Source organism: Athalia rosae, chromosome 1 (genome assembly GCF_917208135.1).
Source record: "Athalia rosae chromosome 1, iyAthRosa1.1, whole genome shotgun sequence".
Lineage (NCBI taxonomy): Eukaryota > Metazoa > Arthropoda > Insecta > Hymenoptera > Athaliidae > Athalia > Athalia rosae.
In genome coordinates, this window is record NC_064026.1 from 7,288,838 (window position 1) to 7,301,788 (window position 12,951).

At 41.5% G+C, this 12,951-nt stretch overlaps 1 protein-coding gene across 3 annotated transcripts in view; it reads right to left on the minus strand.

Annotated features, from left to right (window-relative positions):
* Window positions 1-12,951, minus strand: part of LOC105685933 (Down syndrome cell adhesion molecule-like protein Dscam2) — a 123,108-nt gene that overhangs the window by 16,614 nt on the left and 93,543 nt on the right. For all 3 annotated transcript variants that reach the window (XM_048653361.1, XM_048653364.1, XM_048653375.1), the window contains exon 6: window positions 7,808-7,972. In XM_048653361.1, the coding sequence (XP_048509318.1) occupies window positions 7,808-7,972 (165 nt within the window). The remainder of the gene's footprint in view (window positions 1-7,807; window positions 7,973-12,951) is intronic.

Here is a 12,951-nt window from a genome sequence, read left to right on the forward strand (position 1 = left end):
CTCAACAGTTATTATATATTATAGCTTCTCGTCCTCTCTTCGGCCCGAGTTCTTCCGGCGAAATGATACAGGAAAGATTTGCATAAATCTATTCATGCGACTGTGCAGACGTTTTTTTTTTTTTAATTCAATGCTACAAACGATGACAAATTCGTGAGAGTATCACCACTTGGTCACCGCGGGTACAGTTTTCCATCAGAATAAAGACGAAAACTAAATGTTAGAAAAAAAAAGTTAGATCAAATATTCCGCCGGGTCCAATCTAGGAGAGCAACGAACTTTTCCATTTTTCTATGAAAGTTATAGTCACACGATGATTTGCGAGTAATTTCCTTTCGAACGAGGAGTTCGTCGTATCGAGTGATCTAAAATAGCGATTTAACCATCGGCTGTGGAGCCGCGTTTAATTTTCATTCGTTGTATTTTTTGCTTGTTTTTCCCCAGCAATTATTCCCGTTCAATGATATTTGATTAAAACCTCGGCGTAGGGAAAATCGGGGAAGAACCAAACGCTGTCACAATTTATATCGTTCATATTCATAAAGCGAGGGTGTCCGTATAGGTATACCCACCTATACGTATAGTCGGTCGCTAGAGAACCGCGAGAGAGAGTTAAATCCCTGAATATACCATGAAAATCCACGTACGTACGTAAATGCATAGGTACACCGAATATACGTATGGGCCATTCCACGTGAACCGGATCAGTCACCTCTCAGATATTTTTTTAATTTGGCATGTCGATTGTCCATGGGGAGTTAGATTTTTGTGCCAAAGGATTTTTGAATTAGTGCAAATTTCGATTTATTATGAACAATCGAAAAATTGAGAGGCGGTTTCTTTAAAAAATCATAACTTCGTCAAAAACGATGTTAGATTCAATTTTTTTTTTTAAATTTACGCGGATGAGACTATAGATTTATGAAAAAAATTAATGGTGCCGAAAAAGTTTATTTATCATTTGTTTATTTGACAATGAATTTTTAAATGATTTTTAAAACACTGATGGATAGCACCGAAAAATTAAAAAAAAATGCTGACATATACTTTGAACTATACTACAGCCTGTGAATTAATTTCAGAGATGCGTTCGGCTTTGTTTTCGAGTAAAAAATCATCGAAGTTGGCGGCGCGCATGAATTCGAGCTCGTCGACGCCTATGCGCGTGATGACGCGCGTCGAGCGACAGAGACCCTATCTACTCTGTACGGACGCTACTTGGTGTACGCTCGACCGCGGTATTCACGAGTCATTTTCGCGATGATCGACACCATTAAAAAATCTGGAAAAAATTCCATAGCTTCCCCATAACACGGCAAAGCGATAGAGTAAGTTTCAGAGATGTGTTATTTCTCGTTTTCGAGATATCCGGACGCATTGGGACTTTCCATGCTCGCTACTTGGTAGACACTCGGCGGCGGAATTCACGAGTCATTTTCGCGATGATCGACACCATTAAAAAATCTGGAAAAAATTCCATAGCTTCCCCATAACACGGCAAAGCGATAGAGTAAGTTTCAGAGATGTGTTATTTCTCGTTTTCGAGATATCCGGACGCATTGGGACTTTCCATGCTCGCTACTTGGTAGACACTCGGCGGCGGAATTCACGAGTCATTTTCGCGATGATCGACACCATTAAAAAATCTGGAAAAAATTCCATAGCTTCCCCATAACACGGCAAAGCGATAGAGTAAGTTTCAGAGATGTGTTATTTCTCGTTTTCGAGATATCCGGACGCATATGGCACTCCGCGCTCACTACTTGGTGTACGCTCAACGGCGGTATTCACGAGTCATTTTCGCGATGATCGACACCGTTTAAAAATCTGGAAAAAATTCCATAGCTTCCCCATAACACGGCAAAGCGATAGAGTAAATTCCAGAGATGTTTTATTTCTCGTTTTCGAGATATTATTGTGTCTTAATATGTCCCAGTAGTGAGCGCGGAGTGCCATATGCGTCCGGATATCTCGAAAACGAGAAATAACACATCTCTGAAACTCACTCTATGGCTTTGCCGTGTTATGGGGAAGCTATGGAATTTTTTCCAGATTTTTTAATGGTGTCGATCATCGCGAAAATGACTCGTGAATTCCGCCGCCGAGTGTCTACCAAGTAGCGAGCATGGAAAGTCCCAATGCGTCCGGATATCTCGAAAACGAGAAATAACACATCTCTGAAACTTACTCTATCGCTTTGCCGTGTTATGGGGAAGCTATGGAATTTTTTCCAGATTTTTTAATGGTGTCGATCATCGCGAAAATGACTCGTGAATACCGCCGTTGAGCGTACACCAATTAGTGAGCGCGGAGTGCCATATGCGTCCCTATATCTCGAAAACGAAAAATAACACATCTCTGAAACTTACTCTATGGCTTCGCCGTGTTATGGGAAAGCTATGGAATTTTTTCCAGATTTTTCAACGGTGTCTATCATCGCGAAAATGACTCGTGAATACCGCGGTCGAGCGTACACCAAGTAGCGTCCGTACAGAGTAGATAGGGTCTCTGTCGCTCGACGCGCGTCATCACGCGCATAGGCGTCGACGAGCTCGAATTCATGCGCGCCGCCAACTTCGATGATTTTTTACTCGAAAACAAAGCCGAACGCATCTCTGAAATTAATTCACAGGCTGTAGTATAGTTCAAAGTATATGTCAGCATTTTTTTTTAATTTTTCGGTGCTATCCATCAGTGTTTTAAAAATCATTTAAAAATTCATTGTCAAATAAACAAATGATAAATAAACTTTTTCGGCACCATTAATTTTTTTCATAAATCTATAGTCTCATCCGCGTAAATTTAAAAAAAAAAATTGAATCTAACATCGTTTTTGACGAAGTTATGATTTTTTAAAGAAACCGCCTCTCAATTTTTCGATTGTTCATAATAAATCGAAATTTGCACTAATTCAAAAATCCTTTGGCACAAAAATCTAACTCCCCATGGACAATCGACATGCCAAATTAAAAAAATATCTGAGAGGTGACTGATCCGGTTCACGTGGAATGGCCCGTATACATTATATACGTACACAGAGTGAGCCGATGTAATTATGTAGAGCAGACACAGTTAGGAAACAAACGCATCAAACTATCCAGTGGGTGACACGACACGCGTGCAACTTTGCATTATACACAAGATCCTGTAAATTTGTAGATCCTTATATACGTACGCTACATGGGACATAAATGTACTCCGGATCTCCTATCTCCTATCTCCTATCATCCTGCAAATGTCATAGACATCTATATATGTATATATATAGATGTTCCGCAGCATCCGCGTGCACCACGGAGTAACATAAATATGTATGGGACATGAATGCTTAAGTGTAGTTGGGGGACAGGTCCCTGCACAAGCCTCGGTGCGATCCACCCTGCACTGCCTGCTACCTACCGCCCTCCCTCCCTCCCTCGCTCCCTCCCTCCCTCTACACTGTTCAACCCTTACGGCGCCACCACGACCTATCCCGCAGGTTGTACCTGATTAATTACATCCTGCAACCGTGTAGATGTAAACTATATGGCTTTGCTCTCATGACTGCTGCAGCACGCGTCATACGCCCCACAGTTATGCGTTCGAAGGAGCTTCTCCTCCACCGTGATAATACGGGCGGAATTCTAGCCCGTTCGCGCTCGAGTGGAAGTCAAAAAGTGTCGGGACAAACGTGAAATACGTTTTCGAGACACGGTCGAGAACAATTGTGTATCTTTGAACGATGAATGAAATTAAATTTTTTTTTATTGTTTAAAAATGTTGAAAAAATAGAATTAAAATTGTCGCAATTTGGCTTTCCGATTCAGTTGGACTTCACTGGAATTTTGAATTTGAATAAAAAATTATTTCACCTTTCTCGCTTTTCACTTAATTCAAATCCGTGGAACAGTGCGAATATCCCTCTCAAAATAATTATATTACACTCGCATTGGGAAATTGTAACTGTGAATTCGACCGAATTTATAATTTCTGCTCCTGTTTCACTTTACACCCTGTGCGCTTCGGACTGTACGCTCGTACGTCACGTATATGGTAAAGTCGTGCATAGAAGTGATAAATTTTTTTATCTTTTCACCAAATCAACGCACATTTTGGGTGTGAAAATCGCGTGTGTCGGGGCCTAGAAGTTCGTTAGATTTTCACGCGATACTTACAGTATCACACACGGGGAGGAGGAGAGCAACAGTTTCAATGTCGAAAATCGGGAAAACAAATACGAGATATGGAGATTCGGTACGTATATGAGATTATTCCAACGCGGGTATAGGGCTAAGCCTATACATAGGGTATATACTCTGCACTCGCCTTTCTACGTTATGCATGTGGATGGCGTTCGACGTACGGGGAAGATCGTGATAAACAGATTGGTGTTGGTAGTGGCGGTGGTGGTGGTGATGCTGCTGTTGGGTACCAACTGCAAACAATGGGATAATATACCCACGTATAGGTACGTACTATACGTATGCCCAAATCAAACAGCAGTATACCGGGAAGAGAGAGAGAGAGAGTGCCGATGGAGAAGTGGGCGTAACTATTCATAACGCATATCGCGCATGCATAGTGCAGAAATATTTATTCTCTCGTCTCTCTCGCTATCAGATTAACACGTACAACCTGCAGATAATGGTAAACATTGTAGCAATTTACACCACAGAAATAGAAAGATCCAAATCCTCCCCTACCGTTATTATGACGGTGATTTTCTATTACGGGGATTTACTTCGTTCCACTACCTGTACGGTGTATAGTATACATAGGTATACACGGGATACAGATTGCCGCGGGATTCTAATGCTTCGAAGTTTAACGCGGGAGAATATTAATACTACGATAGTACGTCCATTATAATATTTGTACATTATACGCGTTGCAATGCGCGTGTGTATACTGTGAACGATTAGGTGTAAATGTAACGAGTATACATGTATAAGGTACATGTATATATGTACAATTAATGCTGCGCTATAGCGTGGTGTCAGTTACGCGTCAAATTTGAAAATTCATTGCCTCGTACGGAACTGTCAGCAGTTGTGAACGATCTAGTGTCTAGACGTTTGGAGGGTTCTCACATTATCATCGTGCACATGTATGGCATATGAACATGAAATACACAACATGCTTCACGTACATGGCTACTGGATTATAAATAATTAATATGCTGCTACCGTAATGGACGCTGGAGGATCGATCCAACAGCGCCAAGAATCTCATCGCGATATACATACATATCCTCTATTGTATATTTTCTGGTTATTTCTAATTCCTGAGAACTTCGGACAACGATGTTACAACAATATACAATATTTCGCTAGCGTCTGAAGTACGAATGGAACTTTTTTTTTTTTCTTTCAAAAAAAGATTGATACGTACGTACGTGGTAAGTGACATGTTGTTTATTGGACTTGCAGTACTGCGTTCTATCGGGAAAGGCGGAGGTAAAGCTGTAAGGATTTGTTTGATTTCGTTCGAATCAAATTTACGAATAAGATCGATTACCCTATCCATACCATTTGTTTGATCACTGATCGATGTCGTGAGTTGTGAGCTTCGAACGTTAGATATATTCATATTCGAATTACGTCTATAGATAAAAATCATGTCTTTTTTTCAAGCGATAATTCGAGGAATGATCAAGCGAATATTCGAAAAGGGGTATATTTATACGCACAGGTATATCCGTACCGCGTATAGTTTCATTTTAATATTACCTTGGGATTAGGTGATATAGATACATGGATACATAGAATCGCACGGTACGTTACATTTATTATGACTAAGAATGGAGAGGCACGGCCGTGATCGGGCCTCAAAGTGCACGGTTCGCTAAATACGTCCGACAATGGATCAGCGTCGGATGATGGGGGAGAGGCCTCGATGTGGATCGATCTAATAAAAAGAGCAACTATAATTCCGATTTAATGGCCATTAATTCCAATGTCGATCATTCCTGTTCGTCAGCTCGGCTAAATCCTCTCAATACTTTTACGGGGCATCACTTTTTTCGAATGGTTGCCTCGTTCCGGGCACATTTCCCTCCACCGATACCGTCCGCCGACGCGCATCTACTTCGTTCCGATAGGAAAAGAATTGTCACCTCCGGGCTTACGGTGATAAGGTAGATATACGTACATGTACATATACGTACGTGTTCGTATTTTTTTTTTTTTCTATTTTTATTTTCTTTCGTTTCTTTTTTTTTTGTTTTTTTTTTGTTGTTTTTTTTCTTTTTTTTTATTCAGTACGATTTCGGGAGAGTGGTACTCGGCAGTTTATTTAATCGAATCTTGCCGAGTCGCTCCAAATCTATCTGGATTTCAGATTTCTCATTCCATATGTCCTGCACTTCGATTTCCTTTTCATACCCTACCTATATAGGTACGTACGTACACTCGGCTGCAACTTTTGTCCGCCATTAGACTCCACTTTCCATACGAAACGCGTTGCTTCTTTACTAAAAATCAATACCTATACCGATTTATGCAGTTTCTCGTATACACTTACGTGTTATACAAATACATCTGTGTATAACTTTGATACTATTTGCATGGAAAATGGAAAATAAATCCCGTATATAAGGAACATTGTTTCTGGATAACTTCGCGCCTCGTAGATAAAACAGCAGACCCCCTTTTCCGAATAATAAATATTGCTGGCACTCCTATTCGTCATGTGTGTGGGCACAATATCTCAATTTCCGGAGATGAAGAATAGCCCTAAATAACGCGGTATTATCCATGACATATTTCGTCTCTTCGGGGGAAATGATTAATTATCGAAGATCATACCTTGTTTTTTTTTTTTTTAATTTCATTATACAGGTCATACCTGATCCGTGGTTAGATTTTGATGGGACGTCTGATTAGATCCGATTAGATCTTAAATTTCTCTTTGGATTAGACTAGTTGCATCACAACTTAGCTAAACTATTCGAATCTAATTTGATCTTGGATCGGACGAGATCTGATTTGATATGCAGCAGAAACCCGATTCTATTGATTTAATTACGTCAAAGAGTTTTGAAATAACAATCCACTTATATGTCGTGAGAAAAAAAATGGCTGCGTATTTATTTCGAGTAGTCTTTTACTTTTTTTTTTTTTACTTCACTTTATTTCTCGCATCGACGATCGACGAATCCGACCACGGCCATGTTAGATTCGGGTAATAAGATGGACAAATTCTGGGGTTTCGTTGTAGGGATCAGTGATTTATCAGTGGCAAAAGGAGTTTGCGATAAAGAGATCAGAGGTAGAGGCTATGGGGGCGTATCGAGGTTGTATAGAAACCACGGGCCTTCGTTACTCGAGATGTACAGATTGTATCCGTATCACGTGCGAGACGGCTTTTATATGGACATATCAAATATACGTAACATGTCGTGTATCTCACTCTGCTGGTGGTATGTACGTCACGAGGGTCAGGCGCACGTCATCCCCACACGAAACTTCGAACCTTGTAGAGATTCAGTGGCATGGGGTTGCCCAAGAACGAATAATTCTGATATCCACCGCGAGAATATCGTCGCTATACTTTTCACCGTGTCGATTATATCTATAGGTATTAGGGTGATTTGTTTTACGACCATTTTTTTTTTCACCTCCCACCTGAAAATTTTTTCATTTTTGCCCAAAAATTCTGGTATTTCACTCGTTGACCTGAGTATCCCATACCCTATTAAAACTCATCATGTTACACGGATGTGGTATACTTCCTGAAGATTTTATCAGTGTACATCCATCGTACGTACGTACAAGCGTCGTATCGATTGCGGAAAATGTTGTTTGTCATGTTTTTCAATAAAACTCACCGGTGTCCGTGCTCCCCGGTAGCAAAATTGCGTCGTCTCGAAACCAAGAGGTCACCGTCAAATGTTCCCTGACGTCTTCTCGGGCGGTACAGGATAACACGGCGTTGCATCCTGTGACAACATCTGCCCTGTTCACCCTTACGTCGTACCCGGAAACGGTGAGTACTGGAAGTAGATAATGAAGAGGGAGAATGAAAATTTCCAGTTGGTATTAAAATTGGCTATTAGAAAACAGACTGGATTAGAAATAATGCTAGACGTCGATTCTGTTTTTTCCGAAACTGCACTACACGCGTTCGGTTTGTCGTATACCGTGAGGTGGGAGGCTCTGGCGCCGGGAAGGATTACAAGCCCATTTCGCTCCTTAATGAGGATCATGCCAGGGTAGAGAGATCAAGATTAATGATGAACCTAATCCCTAATCCGATTTAATTAGCCATAGCGAGTTCGTTCGAAGCGGCTCGGCCGATCCGTTTGATACGTTCGTGCAGCACGCTCTCTTTTTAGGGATTTTGTAACATCTCACTTTATCTGTACATCGGGTGCTCGTTGAAGAAGAAATCAATTTTTCTCCCTTTCTCTTCGTCCCCCTTTCGCATGATAATATGGTTGTTTGTTTTTTTTCCAAAAGAGACACTCCTGTATGTTGACTTTTTTTTTTTTTTTTTTTTTTAATTTTGATTCGGTATAACAGGCGTACGGATCGGGTGTTCGTGGAATTAGCATTCAACATATACTCGAAGGGTGTGTATAACGACGGGGCGTTCACTGCACCCTTGAAGCTTGAAAACGAATTTAAAATACTCGGTCAACGAGAAAAACCAACGGAGGTGAGATTCTCTCTGCTCGCACCTCGAAGGATAATATAACCGCAATCTTCGTTTCGTCCTCTTCTTCGATTTCACCTCCGATTTTCGCTCCAACGATGCCAATGACGCAAAACGATATCAAGTCCGACGAAATCGGAGTGGCCTCGATTCGTTTGTAAATGTTTTTATCGAATTACGGTAAACAAAATTCGAGTCGCTAGAAAAACGCGATGCAAATCGAACGAGATTTTTCCGTAAGGGAGTATCGCACAGCGACGTTGTTCTTTGAGATTTAGGTAAATTTTATCTATTTTCGAAAGCTATCGAGCAGAAGGGCAAAGATCAGAGTTAGAAAAGATTATAAATATAACAAAGAAGACATGGCAGGCACATGGACGAAAAGCTACGTGACCTCGATAGTTCGAACTTTGCATAGCAGTGAAAGCGGGAAAAGGATCCCATAGAATAGCTGTTGGAAGTACCCTGAACTAGAAGATCAAAGAAATCCACTTCTGTCGTTGACGCGGTGCTCGAACCACCCTGAAATTGTCCTGCACCTTACAGTTTCCCGTTGTCTAGAGCTTTACCTGTCTTTTCCTATGTACATATTATATATATATATATACGGACGGCACGGGCGTAAAGCTGCGGCTTTTCCATCCCCGATGTATAGACGCTGCTTTGTACCGCCACCGGTGTAAATTGACGATGCCTCGAAAGAAAACTGACTCGAGTTGTTTTTTTTTTCCTTTCTCTTCTTTCCCCCAGACTTCCGAGAATCGAGACTCTCGGGTATCTGCAACTCCTTGATGCATTGTACGGAAAGAAATGTCCACAATAGTCAGATGCATTTAATATTCAATAGAGATTGCCACAGATATTATATACGTCTATGAGATTGTGCTGTTTCTATCACATCTACAAATAGAGGGGTCGTGATTTCATTTTCCGTCGGGATTTTCACGGTGGATGAATATCGCAAGTTATCGTCGGCTCGATTTCAAATTTTTCATTTATTTTTTTGTTTTTTTTTTAAGTTTTCCTTCTTTCCTATTATGTTTTCTATTACTGCGCCGGTATACGCACGGCAGGAGCTATACGTATGTACAATTTCACGTCTCATCGAATTCTTGTATACAGGTATATCACGTATCTATACAAACTGGGAATGAAGTTCGTGCTCTCCCCTCTCCACAGCGCCCGAAACCCAGCGGGCCGATTACAATTATTTGGAAATCTCCTTTCGTCGTTTTCGGAGTATCTCGCGATATCCTCCGCTGGAGTAATTTTTTTCTCTCTCCCCCCCGTCATTTTCCCTGAGTTTGGAAAGTAATTTCACAGCGAAATCTCCGCGTGTTTAGATTTACGCAGGCTTAATCGACGCGGTGATCGTAAAATAGTCAACGATTTTTACGCCCTTCGTAGCGCCGCGTAGCTCATACCTATCTATCTCTGGACAAGAACAGGCGATTCCGATCGCGTGTACGGTCCGTACGCGGGCGGGTCTCTATAGGGATGATTTTCAAAGTGTAGGTCGAAACTGAACGCGGACGGTGCCGCATGGGTTGCAAACCGCAGAGATGGTGGGAATGGAAATCGAAGATATCCAATCCTGTCGGTTACTGTATACGCTTCGCAATATCCCGCTGGTCCACATCTCCTATAGGAGCGTCTATTCTCTATTTCCGGGGAGGTTGGTAGGGAAAATGGGGTGGGAAATGAGCCTCGAGGAAGGAAGAAGAATCCCCGATCCCAACGGGTACTGCCGGGTTTTCTCGATTTCCGGTTGGATCGCGGGGCTAGTTCATTTACTCCTGTGCCAAATCCAACGTGGGATCCCGCTGAGTTACAAATAGCTGTCCACCGCAGTCCTACCTACGTATACCGATCGACTAACTGATTTCTTCCCTTCACGATCAATCCCGCTTACGCATCGCACCCAATTCGCTGATATACCCAAACATTTTCCAATGAAAACCTCTCATTTTCTCCGCCGTTATATTATAAAATATTAACTATGTATACGTGTTTGTACCGTGGCTGTCTGACGCCCGAATTTATACGACGGCTTTAACGGACAAATTGGTGGAAATAAATATCGCAGGACAATCTGTACTTGAAGAAAATGAGCTCCCGGCTTACCGCTACTGCAGCAGCGGCGGCATCGGCAACAGAAAAAGGAACCCGAATGAGTGGGTATATATAAAATTCGAAAGGAATCGCGGATCGATAGCCGCATTCAATTTCCTTTCGGACGTTCCCTCGCTGCCAATTTCTTTTTTTTTTCTTTTTTTTTTTTTTCTTTAATAACATCGTCGATCCTTGACTCGGTGGGTCACGAGTGACTGGAAGCAACTAACTGGGACAACGGAAGCTCGTTTCTCTCAGCAACGACACGGCACCGCGGCGTTATATTCCCTCTGTTTCACGGGGGTAGGAAGAAGGGGGAGGGGGAGGGAGAGGACAAGAGGTGGGACTCGAAGAAGGGCAGAAAAGTGAAGAACGTATAGAGAGGAGAAAGGAAGAAAAGAATGAAAAATAAAATTAAAAAAATAAAACGGGGAGAATAATATACAGGCGAGGCGAGGAAAGAAAAAGAGAGTGGAATCGAAATTGAAGAAAAAACGAGGGATGAAAAAAAAAAACAAAAAAAAGGAGAGAAGGAAGGTGGTGCAGGAAGTACCTACTCCTCGCGTGCGTATATTTTCTCTTTATTGGATACCCGAGTAAGCGAAAGCTCGAATTTGTTATTGGTTCGGAGTTACGGTTACGGTGTCCGGTGACGTTGACGGTCTATCCTACATTCCTTTATATCCTATCGCAGTTATTCCACCCGCCTGCCCGTTCGGCTCCAGGTATTAGAAGCTTACTCACAGAAAAAACTTCTCGCGACGCGGATTTTCGCTACACAACGGAGGAATACGTGTGAATTCGAACGTTGACACGGGTGTGTGGAGCTTCAACGCGGGGGAAATAGAAAATACAGACGGATCGTGGAGAGGAGAAATGATGAAATATAAAAAGAGAAATAAAGAAGATATATAGAGTAATGGCGGATGGTGGATTAAAAGCAAGGATCCATCATCCTTTCGATGTGCAAAAGCGGGAGCTTCGATGCCCACCGCATATAAATACAAGTTATGTACGGACGAGGTGTGCGGTATGTGTGTAGGTTCCCATTTTACGTACGTAGATACAAACGTGTGCGTGCACGTATGTACGTCGATGCGCGTTGATCTCATACCCGCATGACTCGACGAATGAATTTATGCACACGTTTTCCGTTTTGATGAAGTGCTTTCGCAAATACACACTTTGATACGTCGTAATACGTACAGGTATCAATGTGTATCGCGAGACTATATGTATACGTATTTCCGTATGCAGCTGCCGCACCTATAGCTCCATTCTCTCCGCTGAATCCAGGCGCCATAGAAATAGTTCACTAAATTTTACTAGTTACTCCAATATGACAAACTTATATATTTTCTGTATCTCGTACGTACGATCTACCCATCCCTATGAGCGTCTGCGATGTAGTAATATCGTATATTCGAACTATACGCTGCATCGCTTTTAGTCTTATTATCAATATCAATAATACGGAGAGCAATATATTTCATCAGTCAATGTAGAAAGGATTCGTATACCTTTTTCTTCCTCTCTTTTCATTTCACAGGAAATTCCGAAGTACGCAGGATCATTTGAAAATAATTTAACGAAAATTTCACCCTTGGTCTGCATAGCACCGAAAATTTGGTGATGTATAGGAGCTGATAATTTAGGCGAAAAGCCGGACATAACGAAAGCATGAAAGTTGTGTACGTGAAATAATATATTCAGTACCGCGGGGTAATAAATCAAAAGACTTTGAACAGCATATGTTATAGATTTTGCAACAAATCGCGCACGGTATATATGTACGTACATTACGTGCATGTACGTCTGCGGTATACACAGAGATCAAAAATGTAATCAAACTTTACAGCACACAGAGTTTTGCGGTGATCGATTTTTCAGCAAGTTTTATCACAGTAATACGTGCAGCATGAAAATAGTTCTCGGTTTGATTGAAGTACGGCTGATAGTTGTGGCTGTCTGGGGAAATTCGTCGTTTGCAAAAACAGCTGCTTCGCTTTTCTCGATTCACGAAGATATTTATTTATAGAATAAAAAAAACCCCGAACAGAATACAGTTGCAAGTGGACCTCGGTTCGGACTGGCCGTGTCGTGAAAAAGGGACGAACCGTTAGTGACGATTAATACGAGTGATAACTGCGTAAGAAATGAAAAAAGCAGATCGAATAATTTACAAATTTTGTAATTTGTTTCGTA